At 41.6% G+C, this 20,257-nt stretch overlaps 1 protein-coding gene across 8 annotated transcripts in view; it reads left to right on the plus strand.

The window, feature by feature from the left end:
* The window catches only part of KALRN (kalirin RhoGEF kinase), a 465,026-nt gene that overhangs the window by 413,101 nt on the left and 31,668 nt on the right, over positions 1-20,257 (plus strand). For 6 of the 8 annotated variants that reach the window (XM_036386498.2, XM_036386501.2, XM_036386499.2 and 3 more), the window contains 12 exons: positions 232-327; positions 1,921-2,051; positions 5,607-5,673; positions 6,992-7,095; positions 8,731-8,800; positions 9,372-9,458; positions 10,218-10,310; positions 11,387-11,437; positions 11,751-11,828; positions 12,687-12,872; positions 15,906-16,077; positions 19,961-20,199. In XM_036386498.2, the coding sequence (XP_036242391.1) occupies positions 232-327; positions 1,921-2,051; positions 5,607-5,673; positions 6,992-7,095; positions 8,731-8,800; positions 9,372-9,458; positions 10,218-10,310; positions 11,387-11,437; positions 11,751-11,828; positions 12,687-12,872; positions 15,906-16,077; positions 19,961-20,199 (1,374 nt within the window). The remainder of the gene's footprint in view (positions 1-231; positions 328-1,920; positions 2,052-5,606; positions 5,674-6,991; positions 7,096-8,730; positions 8,801-9,371; positions 9,459-10,217; positions 10,311-11,386; positions 11,438-11,750; positions 11,829-12,686; positions 12,873-15,905; positions 16,078-19,960; positions 20,200-20,257) is intronic. The other 2 variants (XM_036386502.2, XM_054515398.1) reach the window with 1 other exon arrangement.

Consider the following 20,257-nt stretch of genomic DNA (forward strand, 5'->3'; position numbering starts at 1 on the left):
CCAGTCTTGGAGCTGCTGCAGGGAGATGTGCAGCCAGAAGTGGATGGCAATTCCATGCTTGTCTGACACAGCAGCACTCGCTCACCTGACCTGCATGCGTCCCTCTCGCCCTCCAGCTCCCCTTCCACGTTCCTTCTCCTGTCTCAGAAGCTTCTTCACTTGACCACCTGGTTTCCTTCTCCCTTCTCATCCTGCTAACTTGCTTTTCCTTTGCCACCTGGTGTCTTGCAGTCCTCTTCTTTGCTAGCTGCTCGACAGAGCTCCTCCGATGTCCCAACTGCTGCGGATCTTGTCAGTGCAATAGAAAAGTTGGTCAAAACTAAGCTGGTAAGTTTAGTGTTGTGAAAACTGTGTACACAACAGGCCCAGTGTGATCTAAGGAAGGGCTTTAAAGGCTTCCTCTTGTTCTGGTTTCCTTGCTTTCTACCTTCATCTGCTCTGCTTTTATTAACCCTCTGTGCTCTGCTTCCCAGTAGCGTCCAATATTTTGCTCCCCTGTGAGATGAAGCCTGCATCTCACATAGGCTCTGCACTGCATGGTCAAAAGTCACTTCTGGAGTGGGCTTTGCAGAGCATGAGATACTGTACTCTACAGTGTCTGGGGTCTTGTTAGTATTCAAATATTTTACACAGTGGGATGTTTTGTTTGTTTTAAAGTGTGTTCTGAGGCACAGGGGTTTTACTACCCAACGTGAATTTGTTTGGTGTTCTGGTTTTGATGAAAAGACTCTCTAAAGAGTAGAACTGCTTGAAGTATCACAGCTGTGCTTTAATTTTACAAAGATTCATGTGTCACTTTTAATCTGCCTTGTCAACTCTTTCTTGCAGGGAGTGGAATAAGCAATAAAAATGCTCTGGGATTAATTTGTTCAAAAATTTCATATCGTGTGTTCTCACTGTCTGATCCCCATGTCTGGTGGACAAGGAGTAAATCCTGTGTCATATCCTGGCTCCTTTTAAGTTTTCCCAGTGCAGTTCAAAAATGTTAATATCAAAGCTACACTTTTTTCTACATGTCCCAGGACCTCTAAAATTAGCTAAATGCTTTATCTAACAAGTTCAACATAATTAACAAGCAGGGATATGATGAGCCTACAAAGGTTCATTTCCTTACATCTACTGGAATGATGAAGAGAGTAAAAAAAATCGAAAAATCCCCACAGTGATCATTAAATTACTGAAACTCTGAGCAAGCATCTTTACCTAGTGAATAATTTCAGAAGACTTTGGTATTTTCTCAGTTTGAGATGTGGTACATGAAAGAGTCAGTGTTTACAGCGCACTTGATAAGGCATGAGTGGTAAAGGAGCTCTTTGTGGCATGGGAAACCAAGAAGACTATTCCCAGAAAATTCACTTAAAATAGTTTTATTCCATTGAGGGACTAACAAACTGAAAAGTATTTCATTAATCCAGTCAGACATATTTTTTTGATGATATTTTATTTTCTCTCCCCCACATGCAGTCTATTAGACTATTACAACTACTTTCAAGGGATTTGGGGCAAACATTTATTATTGTGGAACCTTACTATGTGTCCATCTATTTCTATTTCATGTTTTATTTTACTACAAGCATCCCTCATCCAGCTTTTGGCAGAGGAGCTTTTAACCACACGTAGCCTAACAATGGTCCTGATTGAGACATCAGGATATTTCCAGGTTGATTTGAAATAACTTGGAAGAAGTTTTTTTTCTCAGATCTACTGGAACGTCTTTTTCTACCTTCTAACAAGAGGATGACAACTCCACTTTTTTTTGTGGAGTCCTACATCAACCTAAAACTAGTTTGGTTATGAAATTCTGCAGGAGAGTATTTCTGAGTACTTTGTAGTGTTGGTTGCAGAACTGACTTGAATACTGATGCTGAAGTTCAAGGAGAATGTTTATTTTTATTCTATTGTTCTTTGGGGTTTTTTTAGACCCTTGAAGGAGGATCTTACCGAGGAGGCTTAAAAGATGCCACTGGCTGCTTGAATGAAGGAATGACACCTTCAACTCCCCCACGAAACCTTGAAGAGGAACAAAAAGCCAAAGCAATGAGAGGCAGGATGTAAGTTGTGTTACTGGTTCTTTCCAAAATATGTACCCCAGGAGGACACACAGCAGCACTCCAGGAGTACTTTGTAGTCAGTGAATGACCATGGAACTGGGAGTAAAACCGTGTTCTGCTTGATTCCTGTTTTTCTTAACGTGTAAAAACACTTCATAAAAGCACTTCCACACACAGGAACTTCATCATCATTCTAAAATGTACAGCTTTTGCACCAGATAGCAAATATCTATTGCTGCAAAAGCCTCTGAAGAGCTCAACAGGTATTACTGAGATGTTTGCATTGGTAATTACAGCATTGCCAGAGTGAAATCAGCTGTCAGAGGGGGGATATGTGTTGACCTTATTAGCTATCTTTGAGAAAAAGAAAAATCTCCCTAGGATTTTTTGAAAGAGATATTTTTTGCCCTTATTATTAGCAAAGGAAGGGAAAAGATTCAGATGCATCTGATGCATGTGGTGGAAACATGCCACTGCAAAGAAAGTTCCATTTGGGAAACTCTCATGTTCATGGTAATGGGAGAAAAAAGAAGTGGTGACAGCTCATGAAAGTTGTTTTTTAAAATTAGCTGTACACCCCCTTAAATTTAAGAAAAATAATGATTTTTCCTTCAAAGCCTATAATGATTAAAGCATTTCTTAAATGTGTGTTCAGCTGAAGAACACAGAGAATTTGAGCAACAGGATCAACAATTATATGAAAGAAAGCTGAGGTGGCTGTTTCCTTTGTATCACCTCTTACACTAACAACAGCAACTGCAATGATCTAATCAAATGGTAGATTGAGGAGAAAAGTGATGTTCCATACAGCTCTCAGGGGAGTGTGGTAAGGTCAGAGGTGGAAGAAGAGCACCCCATTTGGGAAAGGTGCCAAGTGAGGAAGAACAAGGAGGTGGTTAAGAGTAGAAGATGAAGTAGGAGCAAAGTGTCACAGGTCTGTGAAAGCCATCATTTGCTTCTGCAGTTTGTTTCAGGAAACCAGAGAAGGGATACAGTGAGGGACTGGAGCAACTCCCAGCAGCTGACAAGGACATGACAGTCCTGGATGTGTTTCTGAATGGCAGAAGTTTTCTAAAAGGCAGCTGTCAGCCTTCCTGCAGGGAACCTCTGCCCATGACTGTCTCCTAGACACTCCTCAGTATTGCAGGATCTGGAGTTCCTCTGGTAGCAATTCATTAATTGGGTGGCTGGCAGCTAAGTGCAGGTTGCAGTTTTAGTGCAGAGACCTCTGCCACTGTAAGCTCAGCTGCAGGAACGCTTCTGGCAGGGAACTGGCAGCCCATTATGGGCAATTAGTAGCTGCCAGAATTCCTAAACACCAGGATGTTTAGGAGCACCTGCTAGTGACTTTCCGCACAAGACATCTGTCTCCCCTCCAGCTCCTTTGTGTCTGTGTTCTGTGTCCCTGCAGCTTGCTGGGTTTAATTCCATAGTCATGTGAGGCAGCTGATCTCCCAGCTCGAGCTGTGACCCTCCAATCCCCACAAAACAGCAGCTGAACCCTTGCACAGGCATGGGCAGCAATGTCCTCTGTTCCTGGCTGCACATCCAGTAATTAGCCTGGTTGAGGAAGCTCCTTATTCCATCAGGCTTGATTGCTGCGTTTCTGTGAGGAGTAGGACAATAGTCTTATTGAGTGTCATTGTTCAGTATAGGTCTAATACAGAGTTTCCAAGATATCCAGCTATTCAGACTCAGTCAGAAATCCTGTTCCTGTCAGTTTAAGTACAGCTGTGTAGTCAATACCTACTGGTGACCAGGGCACTTTGCAAATAGCTCCCTGCCCTTGCTCCCTGTTATCAGAGCAGGAAACGAGGGAACTTGAATTTTTGCCTACGTGCAACTTAGAAACCTTAAATTTGGGAGTAGCTCTAAGGTGCTGCATCACATAGGCTTCAGAGAATCTTTGTAGAGATGGTCAAGGCTGATTTTCCTGCTTGTTGGGAAGAGAGGAGCTGAATTTAAAGTAAGCAGTGGAGGTGCAGACCCTGAATCATAGTAGAGGTGTGAATTGGCAGGTTTTGTCTGTACACCAGAAACCTGATTTTTAATAAACACACACCTGCCTGCATGTCCTGCAGTGTTATATACTAGAAGTACCTGCTGCTTCATTTTTAGAGCAGAACTTGGCAGGGTGATCCTTGCAGTAACCCTGTAGTGGGAGAGGTTCTCCCGTTCCCTCCGCAGCTCTCTGTGCCTGTTGGGAACAGTGCAAACAGGGGTGGTGCCAGCTGGAAGGTCCCCTCCTGGCCTTCCTCTCTGGGCAGAGGGGACAGTGGAGCCTGTCCCAAGGGCACAGTGAGTCAGGCAGCCCGAGGGGCTGTGCAGCACACGCCTGCTCAGGCCATGTTCTCTGGGAGCAGCTCTTGCCTCACACGTGTTTGCTGCCCAGGCACAACTTGGCACGGTGCTCCAGAGAGCACAAGGGTCTGGTGTGGCTGCTGCCAGCCCTGCCTGCTGCCAAGGGGGCTGGATTTCACTCTCAAACCAACAAGAAGCTGTTTGACTTTTTTCTGCCACATGGCCAAAGTATTGCCTCTGCTTTGTCTGAGCAAGGAACACGTTGCAAGCACAGCAGGAGCAGGATTTATTTTCTCAGTAGCCTCTCATAACTAAGTCTCTCCTTGCAATGCCATTATGGTTGGATTTTTCCTCCCAGGCTTTATCTTAGCACTGTTAGCCCTCAGCCCTATCACTTCAAGTGGGTCAGTCTGGTGTTTGATGTGGACAGAGCAATATCAGACATGAAAGCACTCCTCTGTCTTGTTAGCCTTGTTACTGCCATACCAAACTTGAGGATGGATGGAGTTTATTTGTCATATGCCAAATCTATATATTGGCATAATTGAGAGACAAAGTCTGCAGCAAGCTGTAACTTTTTTTAATTATCCTCAAAAGAACATTATGTGATTAGTCAGTTTGAGTTACAAAGGAGGGGCTTTTTTTAGCTTGCTGTTGTTTGCGTGCATCAAGGCCTTCATCAGACGACTCCCCTACCTGGGGTTATTAGCTCTGAAATCAGAGTTAAAACATTTGACACCCACACATAGATTACCTGCTCCAAAAGATTAAGCTCTTAGCTATGGTAGGAGAGGGGATTTCTTTTCCAAGTGTTTGAAACTTCCAGATTGATACTTAATTGATGAACCTTGGGTGAAGCTAGAAGGACTGGGACAAGGAATCCACTCCTGCTTGCTGGAAAATGGGTCAGGACATGTGTCCATCATTCTAGGGGAGCTGTGTAGGGGACGGGGAGAGGAGATCAGGGAGGGGTAGTTTAAGGTACAGGCAGCTGTTTGTGCTGCTGCTCTTGCACCATCCTGGGATGTGGGGGAAGAGGGATAGCAGGAAAGAATGGTTAAGAGATTTGAAACTGCTCTGAGCTGACATGTGATGTTTTTGTCTGTTACATTCCACTGAGCTCTGAGTGAAGGGTGAGTTGTGTTATGTGATCTGGATGATGATGGGGTTTTATGGTGAGGTTGTATGTGGTAAAGGAGCAAATGGTAACATCAAGGAATATGGTCAAATACTTGTGTGTTCTGTTTTATTTAGGTTTGTCCTAAATGAGCTGGTGCAGACTGAAAAAGACTACGTCAAAGACTTGGGAATTGTTGTGGAGGTGAGCTGAAGCAAACCCTGCTATGCAAAATGTTTTCCCACTAAAAAGCACCATGCTGACAAGTGACAACAAAAAATACAGCAGGAGAAACAAACTGCTTTATTTTGCAGTCTGCTTCCATGGTCCCCTTCTCATGTTGACAGAAACAAGAAGAAATGCCTTTGGAAACTATTTTTGTTTCCATCTAGCAAATGTTGTATTTTAGGTTCAATTCCAGTGTGCAGAGGTTTTTCTTGGCTACCCTACTTGTGACAAACTCTTTTTGCTGTAATGCAGCTTTGGAGGCATTGGTGGAAAATTAACTTATGACCCTACCACTTTTTCAATGTTTTTCTTCCCATCATACTGGGTAATGGTAACACATACTTTCCTTGAATTTGCACCTGGACTTATGTCCTGTGTCTGAGTACCTTTCCAGAAGCTGGGCCTGGAACTGTGTTGAGGTGCATGTGTGTCCTGTAGATTATTGTTTTGCAAAAAAGCCTGAGATAAAAGAGAGTTTGAGGGATTTTTGCATTAAAAACAAGTCTTCTTTTTTAAGCTTCAACTTGCAAAGATTTGGCTGATCCCTAGGGATCACCTGTCACATCTAACTCAGTGCAGGGTTCAGGTTTTTTCCCAGCAAGAACTCAGAACTGGAGACATGTGACTCACTAGTAGCATTCACTGGTCCAGAGAGAATTATCAGTCTATCTAACAGTGATTTTCAATAGCTTCCAAACTTGAAAACATTTGTGTTATGTATGCACCACTGGCAAACCTGACAGGGCTGTCATGCTCCAAAGACTTACAAAAGAAACTCTCAGGAGGTGTGAGGAATCCTGTTCTTGTGACTCTAAACTTACTGCTTGGCTCCCACAAGATGCTCATGGTGATGAACAGAAGAACTTTATACAGATAAAGAACTTTATACAGATAAAGAACTTTATACAGATAAAGTTCTATCCATAAACTGTATAGACTCTATATAGAGTCTGATTTCCTCCTCTTACCAGAGAAGCCAAGAGCTTGACAAACTACTTTGTTTAACTTTTATCTTAAAATTGCACTTGTCACTTCAATTAAATCTAATAATGTTTTCTGTAAGTGTTGCAGATACTCTAAACAGATCATTTAAAGTTTTCTTTTAAGCAAACTGTGTAATTTAAAGTATCTACTTAGGTTTCTGGTTTGAAATTGTATGAAAGATATTTTCAGCATTTTCAATGTAAAAAAATCCTGGCATTAAACTTTTCCTTCTTTAAAAAAGAAAAAGGGTGTAATTGTGCTCCCCCTTCAAATGAGTCCTTTGCTGAATCAGTGATCCTTAATCCTAAAGGGCTTCATGAAGAGGATGGAAGAAAAAGGAGTTTCTGAAGATATGAAAGGGAAAGACAAGATTGTATTTGGCAATATTCATCAGATCTATGACTGGCACAAAGAGTAAGTTTTTCATTTAGTTCCTCTTTAAGATGTGTCTGAGCAACATCTTCACATGCAGCTGATGGGATCACAAAGGCTAACAATACCAGTGGTATGTGGCTAGAAGGGTGATAAAATGCAAATTGCTTCTAGGTCCTTCTCACCTGAAAGCCCTAGCATACTTTGGCCAAGTTGATGCTTTTAGCTCTGAGTTGGGAACTACATTCCTTAGAAGTATATTTTGAAAAGCTGCTGGAAACACAAGCCCTGGGCCATTTGCCATGTAGCTTTGTGAACAATGTCTTGCTTATGGACAGTATGGTCATCTTTTCAATTCTGCCACTCAGAAATTCTCTGCTGCTCCAACTAACTAAACTTTGAGCATGCATGTACAGACTTGAACAATGGGCATTGGGATGGATCTTCCTTCAGCTCTGGACATTTCCCTCACCCTGGAAGCACAGTATCCTTCCTGTCATGTGTCCCATAGGTGCTCATCCCATGGTCTGTGCCTGTCCTTGTGTTCTGACAGATGACCTTGTGATCACAAACTAAAAAATGTCAGAGAAAGCTTCACTTTAAGTTGGTACCAGAAAATGGAATGTGTTTACCAGTGCCATTCCTTGATTAAGTGTGAGGATAGGAGTTTTCTGTAACACAAATGGAAAGATTCCCTATTTTTAGCTCTGTATATCTGGGTCAAGAAGTCTATTTAAATGCAGATTAATGTAGCATTTATAGAGGATTGGGTTATGGAAGCAGCTGTATCTAATGGTAGCAATGGAGATTTTTAATTGGGACATCTGTCCAATTTGCATCATTTTTTGAAGTTCTGGGATTTCTTGGGATCAGAAAGTGTGTCCTCTCACAAAATCTGGCTACTGTTGCAAATCTGTGGAGGCATTTGAGACTGAAATCCTGAAATGAAAAAGAGGAAGATAGTGGACAGGATGATTGTCTGGATTTGCCTACCAGATAGAAAAATCTAGCAGTGTTTCTGAAGTTTTTAGCTCACTTAGAGGCATTCCAGAATATTCTTGATAAGGGCATTTGAGCTAGAATGAATGACCTCCCTGAAGCTGCAAGTCAAGATGGAGATGGTGTTTATGAATTGCTGTGACTATTATGAATTAGATATTGTGATTTATTATGAAATTAAAACCAGTGGGAAATAGAACATACCATAACTCCACGAGAAAATCATGTTGATTCATTTATTCAGGTGGAAACATAGAGCAATCTCTTTCATGTTGACCAGTGCTCCAAATCTTCTCATGGAACTGAGAATTCCTGGTAAAACTGGAGTTTTCATAAGCTGAGTTTTCACAAGCATTGTGGTATATGGAAGGGTTTTACTTTGGTACTTCTCAGTGAAGAAAGCAAATCATGCAATTAGATAGTGATCAGCACTTTCTGAAAATTGAAACCACTGTCAGAGTAAAGAAGAGAAGACAGCTTGCAAAACAAGACCTCCACATTTCACAGCTCTCATCTAATGATTTAGAAATCCCACCATTAGGGCTGAAGCCAAGCTTACCTTTTAATTTATTATTGAATCCTGGAGTTAAAATGTCACTGTTACATCTGAAGGATGACTAGTTTGCTGCTGGGATGACCTGAAGAAGTGTTCTGAAGTGTTCATATGCTTTCTTTTAGCTTTTTCCTGGGTGAACTGGAAAAATGTCTTCAAGAACCTGAGCGTTTAGCACAGCTTTTTATTAAGCATGTAAGTTTTGTTTTGTTTCCTATACCTACTACAATTGCCTTTAGGGTGTGATGGCTCCTTTTCAAAAACATCTGTTTGTGTTGACTCCATACTTTTATGTGTCTAAACTGAATTTAAACATAAAGTTTCCCTATAGTTACACATTTCCAGCGGGCAGCTGGATTGCACAAAGGCATTAATCATTGTCTTCTTGCAGACAACTTACTTTGGGGGGTAAAATTGATGTGGTCAAGGACATCTGCCAAAATACAATTATGGCAGGTACTTGCCAACTGCTACAATTTACATGTTCATGTGATGTTAGCCAAAGCTGAACTCTAGAGGAAATTTCAGACCTGTCAGTCTGGGTATAACATCTCTCACTGGCCACAACCCAGAAAGCTCCCCTTGCCTAAGTGCAGATGTGAACAGAACCAGTTACCGATTTTATTTCCTGCTTTAGCAAACTAAATCTTTGATTAAACTAAAAATAAGGAAGACCAAGTGGAATATCATAGCAACTTTCTGCCACCTTTTAATAGCAGAAGGGTAGCCATTATCTCACTGGGTGCTGTGCCTCTTGCCTCCACAGGAGCGGCGATTGCACATGTACGTGGTGTATTGCCAAAACAAGCCCCGCTCTGAGTATATAGTAGCTGAGTATGAAACCTACTTTGAGGTAAGCACAGCTCAGTGTACATTATCACTGCTGACAGCTCTGAGTCCAGGTCAAGGAGACTGTTCTGTAACCTGTGGGCTTTGCCTAAAACAAACTCCTGAAGATTTTGATACTGCACGGGATGCTGAGGTCTCTGCCGTTCGGAGAAAGTGTAATTATTTAACTGCTTTCAAATTCTCATATTGTGAATTTCTAATAAATATTTAATTCAGTACTAACTGTGTGTGGCCCTCAGAGTACCACAAATGCACTAATTTCTGTTCCAAGTAAAACAAGACTTTTAAATCAGTAGTGTACAAACAACAGGGGAGGTAAAAGCTGTTGGAGCTGGATGGTGCCTCTCATAAATCCCCAGTAACTCTGTCTGTTTCAAGAAGCCTTTGGGACTAGACACATTTCGATAGCAATGTGAAAGCAGCTTGTTTAACAAGGGAAGGATGTTCTGCAGGACTCACTGGTGAGCTAATCCCCACTGCAGTGGGGAGAGTGACCCTCAGCCCTCGCTGGGCTGCTGGCTCAGCTCAGAGCAGGAGGGATCCAGAGCTTCCCAACGCCTCCCAGCTCGGTCACAGCTTCTAGCCAGGCCTTGCCTAAATAGGGTATGCCACATTTTTAAATCCTCAGAAATTCCCTCTTGCAAACACAAGATTAAGAACTGACCAACTTGCAGTGGAAATAAGTCTCTGCTGAGACGTTTTATCGTGTTGTCTGTCTCACTCTGTGATTGTTTGCAATTGTTTTTAATCCTCTTTTTTTTAGGAGGTTCAGCAGGAAATAAGCCAACGGCTGACCATCAGTGACTTTTTGATTAAACCCATTCAAAGAATAACTAAATACCAGCTTCTTCTCAAGGTGAGTGAAAAAATACAGTTTGGATTTAACTCTAGTCTGCATGTTGCATTAGATGCTGTTATTTTAAATCAGCCTTAGACTTAACTGAGGAATAAATACATCAAATTAGGAGAAAAGAGGTCTGCTCTCTGGGCATGCAGTGACAGAGGCCTGTGGAAAGTGTCCAGAGAGCAGGAGGCCACATCTGTGTGAGTGGTTTGTAATTTAGGATAGTAAACAGATTTTTTTTTAACTTTCTTTTGAAATTTTTTTTATAGAAGACTACACTTCAAATAGGACTTTTCTTCCTCTGAAGTTTCAGAGCAAACTTTCAATTTTTTTTTAATTGGAACAAAGATACACAAGTGTGCTGCTAAAGTCTGTCTTAGGTGCTGAATGGCATGCTTCTAGTAAATGCTATACCTCCATTTCTGAATATCTGCCTTCAAATTAGCTGAAGAAACTTATTTTCAAAATAATCTGTCATCTTAAAATTTTGGGAGCTTGCCACAATTTTTTCCCCAAGGAGCCTGACCACTCTGGTTTATGGTGACTTATCCATAATGACAATTACTCAGCACTTTTGAAAATTCATCCTGAGGGGTCTGAAGCCAATATCTAAAATCAGGCATGTCTGAACCCACCCTGTAATCGCCAGCAGCACCAGGGCTCTGAGCTGGTTTCTCCTCTTTTTTGAGCTAGACCCCAGCAGGCTGCCATCAGCCCAGGTTTGGGAATTGAGCACTAGCAAAGGCACAGCAGTGTGTTCCCCAAAATGCCAAAAGGAAAAGAAGAATCTTCATGTGTGTGTTTGTGTGGTCTTGTGGCTTAAGACAGGGACCAAATAAGCAATCTCAAGGTCTAACCCCAGCTTTGCCTTTTTTTCTGTGATCTTCTCCACAACCATCCACACCCCTTTTCCATATTTCTAAAGTGGTTATGACATTCAGCAATCTCTGAAGATGAATTTATGAATATTAGCTATTAGTTTCTTCTCAGAAAATCACATACTGAATATGCTTTTTCCTTTTCAAACTGGTGCCTTTTGTTCTCTCTTTCCTGAAGTGCCTTAATGCAAACCTTTCTGCTTTCTCCAGGACTTCCTGAGGTACAGTGAAAAAGCTGGTCTGGAGTGCTCCGAGATAGAGGTACTTTTTCATGCCCTGGACAATAGGGCTAATGGGACTCTGTGTGGAGAAATGAAAACCCCAGTATTCCTTTGACAGTAGCTGAAGATCCTGCTGGTATTCTAAATGTGGTATTTCTCTTAGATAAATCAGAACTAAAAGATGACGGTGCAGTCCTGCATTTCAGTCCTGCACCATCCTCTTTTAGACATCTATTCATCAGGGCCTTGCCATGAGCACAGCAATCGTGCTATTGAACTTCATTATTTGACACTGTGCTTTCAGGAGCCCTCTGGTTCTCTTGTAATAATGCAACATCCCTTTTCCTCAACAGAAAGCAGTGGAATTAATGTGCCTTGTACCAAAACGTTGCAATGACATGATGAACCTGGGTCGCCTCCAAGGCTTTGAGGTATGCATTTGCATTCTTCTTACAATAATTACTAGGCAAGGAAAATTACTTTATATGATTGTCTCTACAATCTACCCAAGCAACTTATCTAAGGCTTGTTCTGCAATGCTGAGCTCTATGCTTTGGTGAGGTGTCAAAGCTCTCACTCTAAACTTGTGACAATTTATATTGTTTCTTCAAAATGTGAGGTCTGTAAAAGCTTCTGCAAGCTTTAATGACACTTATTATACCTATTACCAGAGCAAAATAAGTGATGAACCAACCTGCCCTGCCTATTAGTAAGGTCACCTGGCATTATTAACATGTTAACAGCTCCTGCCGAGCTCCCGACGAATTCAACAACATCCAAGAGGAGACTTGGGAGTTACAACCCCACAGGGTACACCTTGTGGCTTGTAAATAAGCCAGTGTAGGCTTTGGGGAGAAGTCTTATCTCCAAAATGAATTAAGATTTGTCTTAGTGTCTTATGCACTGCAAACAGGTGGGTACTGGCCTTTGCACATTCAGAGGTGCTGTGTCAGTGACTGCTGGCTTAGGGCATGACGGAGAGCTCTTGGCTGGAGCACTACAGCAGCATAATGGGAACAGGATTTGGAATTAAGTGTACAAAACTGTCTGCTTGAGACCTCTTGCTGTTGGTTTTATATACTCAGTGGCAGTGAGAGCAAGGAAAACCTATGTTGTTTGTCTTCAGCTGAGGTCAGGATCGCTGCTTTGGTAACTCAGAAGGGATATGATGTGTCTCACATGAATGCAGGTCTGCCTGGAAAACTTCAGCTGCATAAGATAGAGCATATCACCTTGTGGGATCACAGTGGGTCAGGGTTTGTAATGTTGCTGCCTTGTCTGCTTCCCAGGGCAAACTGACAGCTCAAGGCAAGCTGCTACAGCAGGACACCTTCTACGTGACAGAGCAGGATTCCGGGGTGCAGTCGCGGCCCAAGGAGCGCAGGGTGTTTCTCTTTGAGCAAATAGTTATCTTCAGTGAACTCCTTCGAAAAGGGTCTCTAACGCCAGGCTACATGTTCAAGAAGAGCATAAAGGTAAGAAATGCAGAAGGAGAATCATGGTCTGTTTGATGGCCATGTAAGGTTCATCCTGTCATAGGGGACAGCAATGTGCAGAAAAGATTTGCATTTACCTTTCAGTGGATCAGAAGCTGCTTAAGACCATCTCAAAGTAGACCACTGGCTGTCTAAATTTATTGGGTAATTTTTACAAGGAACACAGCCAGAGCAGATCCTCTATCATTCATAGCTCTGAATTAGCAAATATTGCTACAAAACCTGCAGTAGTCAAAGGACATTTACAATAGTTGCTTTTATGCATGATTATAAAAGGTAAACGAAGGTACAGTACCCAAACAGTTATTTTAGGCCAAACTATAAGTCAGTACCAAGCCTTTAATATGATATTTCTGGAAATACTCTCCCTAATTTGGGTGAGTGCTCTTAGTACAAATTTGGATGTTGCAAGAATATTTCAAAGACAAATAAAACCACACATAATTCTAAAAATACAGCTGTGAGGAATTACAAACCAGATAAACTATAAAGAGAGTTTTGAGAAATTCATTTTGGTTTTAAATAATCTGTCTAGATTATGGGGCTGGGGCTAAAAAAGCTGAAAGCTGAAGTAACCAGTGGAAATACTTCTTTGTTTAACAAATGCAAAGTTAACCTGTGAAATGGTCAGTGAAAGTGAATAAGTGCTGCACATCTCCTGGTAGAACAGCCTTTGCTGTGCCTGCAGAAAGAGAAAAATCACTGATTCATTTGAATTTCTGGGTCATTCAAAGCTGATTGATTTCAAAGATACAGGTTAAGAGACGTGGGGTAATGCATTGTGTTTGCTCTAAGTCTTAAATGATGCATTAATATGAAATAGAAGAGAACACTATCAGCTGAAATAATGCATATTAACATATATAACTAAACAAATTGATGGTAAACAGCATATTTACTGAAATGAGGTTGTCTTCTTGGCTGATGGAAACAGCAGCATTTACTGAAAAGCCTATATCCATTTGCAAGTCAGTGTATTTTATAGTTTCTAACCAAATAATAGGCCATAAAGGGAAAACCCAAAGTGTACAAATAAACAATCATCTTCATTTAGATGATCAGCTTTGATTTTATCTTTTTTGCTGATTTAAATCATTATTAAAATTGGAGATGGAAATAGTATGAATCATTTTTACTTCAGTTTATTGTATATATAACAATGAGGCTTTTATCTGCAGGAAACAATTCCTGAGTTGTATATTGTAGATAAAGAGAGAAAAATAAATCTCTGCTAATGTCAATAAAATTAGCTTGCCTCAAGGGTATGAGTTGCTTTTCTAGTTACACGGCCTACGAAAGAAATGCTGTTCCCACTGCCTGAGTTTAAAATTTTTGTATGATAATTTTCCAGCCCCTTTTCTTCTGCTTGGCAAACAGCTCATTCCCTTGTTGAGTGTCTCCTGCAAGTGTGGGATCCCCTGTGGCTCCATGTGTGTCTCCCCCACCTCAGCATGGAGTTTGTGTGCTGGCAGCTCTCACACCACCCCCCCAGCCCCCACTTGAACTTCTCAGTGCTTTGCATTTCTCTGTTTCCCAGAGGGAAGAGCTGTGGCTCTGAGAGGAGCACGACCTTCCCCTGCCTCCCTGGGCCCTGAGCATCCCCACCTTGCAGTGGGGCCTCCACCTGAGCCAGCACCACAGATCCCATTTCTTTCCTCTGTCACAGCCACAGAGCAAAGAGTGCATATGACTTCAAATGCAGCTGTTCTGGTCTGTCAGAGAGATGGGACTCCCAGATATTGTTCTCCAAGGTCTGTCACACTCAAACTGTGACAGAAGCTTCAGCATCTTGTCCTGCATTAGCGAAGAACCCTTTTTTACACAATCAGGTCCTTAGTGTTGAGAAATTTCACATCCCTTCTCAGATACTGCTCAGTTCGACACCTTCTAGGCTCTCAAAATACCAAAGTGGAAGCCTTGATGAATGCATCTCCCTGAGACACAAATAGGGGGTTAGGGGACTCTACACAGCTGTTATCTGGAGTCATACCAGGATTGGTTTGGCTATCAACCAGAGGAAAATGAGCTCAGATCAGGAGCAAGAGCACTGTCCATGTTCATCTGTCTGTCCTTGTCCTTGTTCTTTCCATGTCCTCATGTCAGGGGAGTTCCTCCTTGTCACTGAACTTCACAGGGACCCTCAGGAGCAAAGGCAGATGCTAATTCCATCATGCAACTTGAATGCTGGACAGTATTCTGATGTGGAGTGGATTTCCATACCCTGACAGATAATCAGAGCAATTAGAGATGGATTTCTTCTAGGGGACATTACTGCCTTAGTCTGCTTTTGTCTGTCTGCTTTTGAAGACACTCCCTCTCTTGTTTTTTTTGGGAGGCTATGCCAACTTATTCTTGTTTACTACTCTAAGTATCTCAGGAAAAGCTAAAGTTATGAGTACACTTAAAACAGAAGCCTCCCAAGGGCAGGACAGCAGCCAAAATTCCCATCCATATGATTTCCAGAAAGAGTATCTGTGACTACAGTCAAGTGAAGTGATTACACACAGATGACTCTAATCTGCTAGAAACAAGATCTGCTGGAGCATCATGGGAGAATTGCTCTTTTTTTCATTATATCCCTGTGCACAGTCCATTCCATTTTTAAAATGCTATAATGACTGAGACTTTCTTATCAGACGACAAGAAATATAAACACTTATTTAAATTGGAGGGATGATAGACTTTATTAACATATTAATAGGAACATTTTTGTCTATTTATGGGTTTCAGTAAATTTAAAGGACATCAGTCAGGTTCTGTGTTACTTAAAATAGAAGTTGTAATTCAAGACAAGGCGGGTGGATGTCTGGTACATCTGTCAGAGCTTTATTAAGCACCATATTTAAGATTTAGATTTATCTGGGTATATCTAGATGAGACGAATTCTTCTTATTATGATCTAACAGTTTGTTACTGCACTTAATTACTTTCAGGAACATTTCACAATAGTTTTGATTATTGTGTAATGTTAGCTCGTGCTCCCTGTAAAATGCTTACCTTGGCTTGTTTCAGATGAACTACCTTATCATTGAAGAAAATGTGGATAATGATCCCTGCAAGTTTGCTCTAATGAGCCGGGAAACATCAGAGAGAGTCATTTTGCAGGCAGCTAATCCAGAAATTAAACAAGCTTGGGTACAGGACATCAACCAGGTCCTGGACACACAGCGCGATTTCCTAAACGGTATGTACACGGTCTTTGCTCTGTTTCCCAAACTTTAATGCTAAATGGGATTTAGAATCTTCATGTCCTTGTTTCCTCTGTGAGAAAATCATTGAGCCACTTCTGCATGTGTCAGTTGGGCTCGTGTTCCTCAGGTCCCTCCGTGGGTGGTGCTTTTGTACTGGGGTTTGCAGGGCTCTGTCACCTGTTGCTTTCCATTGTACAGTGAGATTTTAAATCTGAAGCCAGGTTACTACTGTGTCTACACAGCATGTCTCATTTACTCAGAGCAAGGTTTATCTCCAGGAGCCTCCTGTTAGACATCCCTGTGTGCTACCAGCTGAGGATTTGAGGTGAGATGAAGGCTGCCCCGCCATGCACTCTGCAGGGCTGCAGCAGCTTTCAATAAAAAAAAAAAAACACCAAAGGAAAGAGCAAGGAAACAAGGGCAAGGGCATGTTTCTCCTAGGAACCATGGGAGCTGTGCATGAAAAGGGGCCTTTCCAAGGTATCAGCTTTGCTGTAAAAATTGATCTGAGGTGGTCTGAAATAATATTTCAAATTAAAGCTATGTTTCAAAAAAAAAAACCTCTCAAAAATGAGACGCACAACCAACAAAAGTGTGTCATTTGAAAATACTGAGGAATCAAATTCAGATAACAATTTCAGCTTGTTCCTGGTCCTGAGTGGTTAAGGGTAAGAGAAGGGAACAGAACTAGACAAAGAATCGAAAAATAGTATCTCTTTTGTTTGTTTGGAAGCAGCAAAGTAGCTCTGGATGCCTCCAAGATTGCTTTGCACTAGTCATTGCATAACAGCTTATTTTATAGAACTTATATTAGAGTTCTATATTTAATAGCTTAATACATGTTCAATAATAAAACATATTTGCTTGAATCAAGATGTTTGGGCTTGGCACAATATGTTAGGTTTTGTGGGTTTTTTAGGGGAGCGAGTTTGTTATTTGGTTTTGTGGATTTTTTTTGCCACAAAATAGAAAGAGGTTCTTTCAGTTCACATCAAAGGTCCCCTTTTCTTCAGTGTGGAGGTTTTAAAAATTTTAATTCAGCTTAATTTTACTTTTCAGAACTTAACTAGGAAGGGGTTACATGCAAAAGTTGTTTGTGACAGTTCAGAATCTATGGCTGAGCTGAGAAGGGAAATGTGTTTCACCCATGATGCCACAACTTGATACTGGGTTTTTGTGACTTGGAATAAAAATGGCCTCATACAACCATGGCAAAATGATTCCTTAAATACACTGGTGAGATGAAGAGTCCAAGTGCTTCATTTTGACCAGTTGGTATCAAAACTTGATGGGTTTATGACAGTGCAGTTTGCTTTGGAATTATTGGAATAAAAATAAGTTCCACTAACAGTTAGCTGCAGACTTTTTTTTTCTAAAGCCTTGTGAGAGCTCTGCAGGCACTAATGCAGGGTTTTTCTGTCCCTTCCATATCTTTCTTGCTTGCTCTTTTTATTTTTTAAGTATTTCATCTTATTTTCAGAGGACTAACTGCCCTGTGAGCCTCTCTTTCTACTGAGACATTTTCACAGCCCCTATTCAGCCTATCTTCTATGAGGCCAGCAAGCAATTTGATGAGTTAGGAACATAATCATCACTATCTCTAAAGCAAAAGTAAAAATAGATTTCTATTAAAACACAAGCTGAAGGATTTACCTTAAAACTATAAATCAGATCCAAGAAAATGATACTGTATCTAGTAGAGCCTGCCCAGTCCAGAATATTTTAAGTGGCTTTTAGAATGTAATCTTGTTGAGGCTGACTAATCTTTAAATATGTTCTTTAGCTTTGCATTTCATTAAAGCAGATGTTTTCTGTCCTTAAAATCATATTAAATCTGCACTGAGCCAATGCTGTGTAAACTTAATAACAAAATATTCCCCTTGAGTTCTTGCCCAAGCTGTCTCTGATTTTTCTCTCTTCACCAGGGAAGTACTAAAGAGTAGGGGCTCTGTACAAAGCAGAGGATTTGCATCCAAACTTCATTAATGTAAAAATGTTAAATTCAAGTTTTTCATTTTTTTCAATGGAAAAGTAAAAGCTGCTAAATTTGAGAAACAGGCTGTGCATGAAATGATGGGCTGTTGTGATTGTTCTTTAAGAAGCAGGCTGTAATGAAAGTCTGTCACTGCTGGACATGTTTCATAAGGAAAATTCCATCCATCTGTACCTTCTTTTAATCATGTTTTGTGGCGTAATTTGAAAGAGAAAGAGAGAACATGCAAGTAGATGGACACTGACTTTTGCCAGAGGCTTCTAAGAATACTGACAGATGTTTAACAGGAGGCTGGAAGCCAGGCATCACTGTGATAGTTCATGGTGGAATTAGCAGTCAGAAATGGACCCTCAGCTAAATACCCTTTAGAAGTACTGAGTACAATAGGTTGTTTCAAGAGAGATTGAGAAGTATCCATTCAGATCTTACTGCTAACTACCTTGCAGCATTATTTACTGTATACAGGAGAAAAATGTCACTGTTAAAATCATTGTCAAAGTTCTCCCCAGCCTTCCTTGCCCTCTTTGGCTGGTCTGCAGCAGGACCAAACCATTTTCAGCTGCAGCTGAGGTAAGCAAGTGAAACTGGCAGTCACTGTGGCATAAATACAGCCTGCTTTTGTGACAAGGGTCAGGTTTTAGAGACAAGTAATCTTCCAGATTGCTACAGATCAGTGTCTGTGTCCTTTTGAAGATAATGGTGATCTGGCATCCTCCTTGATTGATTTTTTTCCAGTCATTTGTTCTTTAGTGATTTCTTGAGTTGTCCTGCCTTTCTCTGGAAGGGGAATGCTAGAGTGTGCGCTGTATGGTGCTGAGCTTTTCTGTTTTTCTTTCCTTTTCATTTTGTTGGGAAAGACATTCCTTCTGTTGCGGTTCCCTGGTGGGGCTGATGCTGTGACATTATGTCCTCTGTCTGCCCCTTGCTAGACTAGTCTCTCTGCATTCCAGTAGGTTTAGTCTGATGCATGTACACAGTATTAACCAACTATAAATCATCTGTTAAAGCCACATGACATGCAAAAAACCAAGCCCATAGGTCTAGGGCTGGTAGCCTGAGCCCAACAAATCTGCTCACTGTGAGTCCCAGCCCTGATCCCTTCTCCTCCAAACATAACAGATTATTTATTTCTTTATGGTCTGAAATTTTTGTCCTACCATTTCACAGTGCAAGCTCTCTCCATGACTATAAAATCTACTCTAACAAGCAAACTTTATTTTTTATGGCTTATGAAGCTGTTTAGTGTTGCCTGTTGGGTGTTTTCTGGAGAGGTTTGGACTGCTGGGATGAATGTCTTGGTGCCATCTATACTTCCTGACTTGCTGGCCAGTTGCAGCAGTTTCCTTGAACCAAAGCAGTTCATGTAGAAAGCACATTGAGAGCCAAGTTGCAGTGCATCACGTCCAAAGAGTATTTAATAGTCACGCTTTCTTGGCAATATGCAAATGAGACTTAGAGGTCTTGACCTGTGTTTTCTGATGTTAGCAAAATTCACTGAAAATGTGCTGTGCACCTCTTAGTCAGGCTTTCATTTATTTTGACTACAGGATGTGATGAATTTGTGCGATTTCAAAGAAAATGAATGCAATTATGTGTACTATAAATGGCAAACATTTTAGCCTCCTTCCTGTGTAGGTCAGAGAAGCTGTTCTTCACATCAGCATGGAGTGCTGTGTTCAGTCCATGCACAGCACAGTGTGAAGTGCTTGTGTCCTCTCTGGCCATGAACGCGCCATGTGCTTCCATGGGCAGCATCTCCTGTTCCTCTTTGGTTTGCAGCGTATGAGTCTGTTGTGTTTGAACCATGCCAGCTGCTGGAACTCCTCTGCAGCCCCTGGCAGTGCTGCTGGGAGCAGGTGGCTGACTCCTGTCCTCTCTTGCAGCGCTGCAGTCGCCCATCGAGTACCAGCGCAAGGAGAACAGCTCGGCAGTGCTGCGGCCCCAGGCCGGCAGGGTCCCCCAGCCCAACGCCAGGCCCCATTCCTCTATTCCAGTAGGGTCTGAGAAGCCTTTGAAGGCTACGAGCCGTAACCCATCTCTCCCACCCCTGAAGATATCTACCTCCAATGGCAGCACAGGGTATGAGCACTCACAGCCCGGAGACAAGTATGAACAAAGCAAGGTACTGAGCTCATCTAATAAAACATGATCTCACAGCCCATTTCTTGTGCCACAGGTGA

The sequence above is a fragment of the Molothrus ater genome, chromosome 7 (genome assembly GCF_012460135.2).
Source record: "Molothrus ater isolate BHLD 08-10-18 breed brown headed cowbird chromosome 7, BPBGC_Mater_1.1, whole genome shotgun sequence".
Classification (NCBI taxonomy): Eukaryota; Metazoa; Chordata; class Aves; order Passeriformes; family Icteridae; genus Molothrus; species Molothrus ater.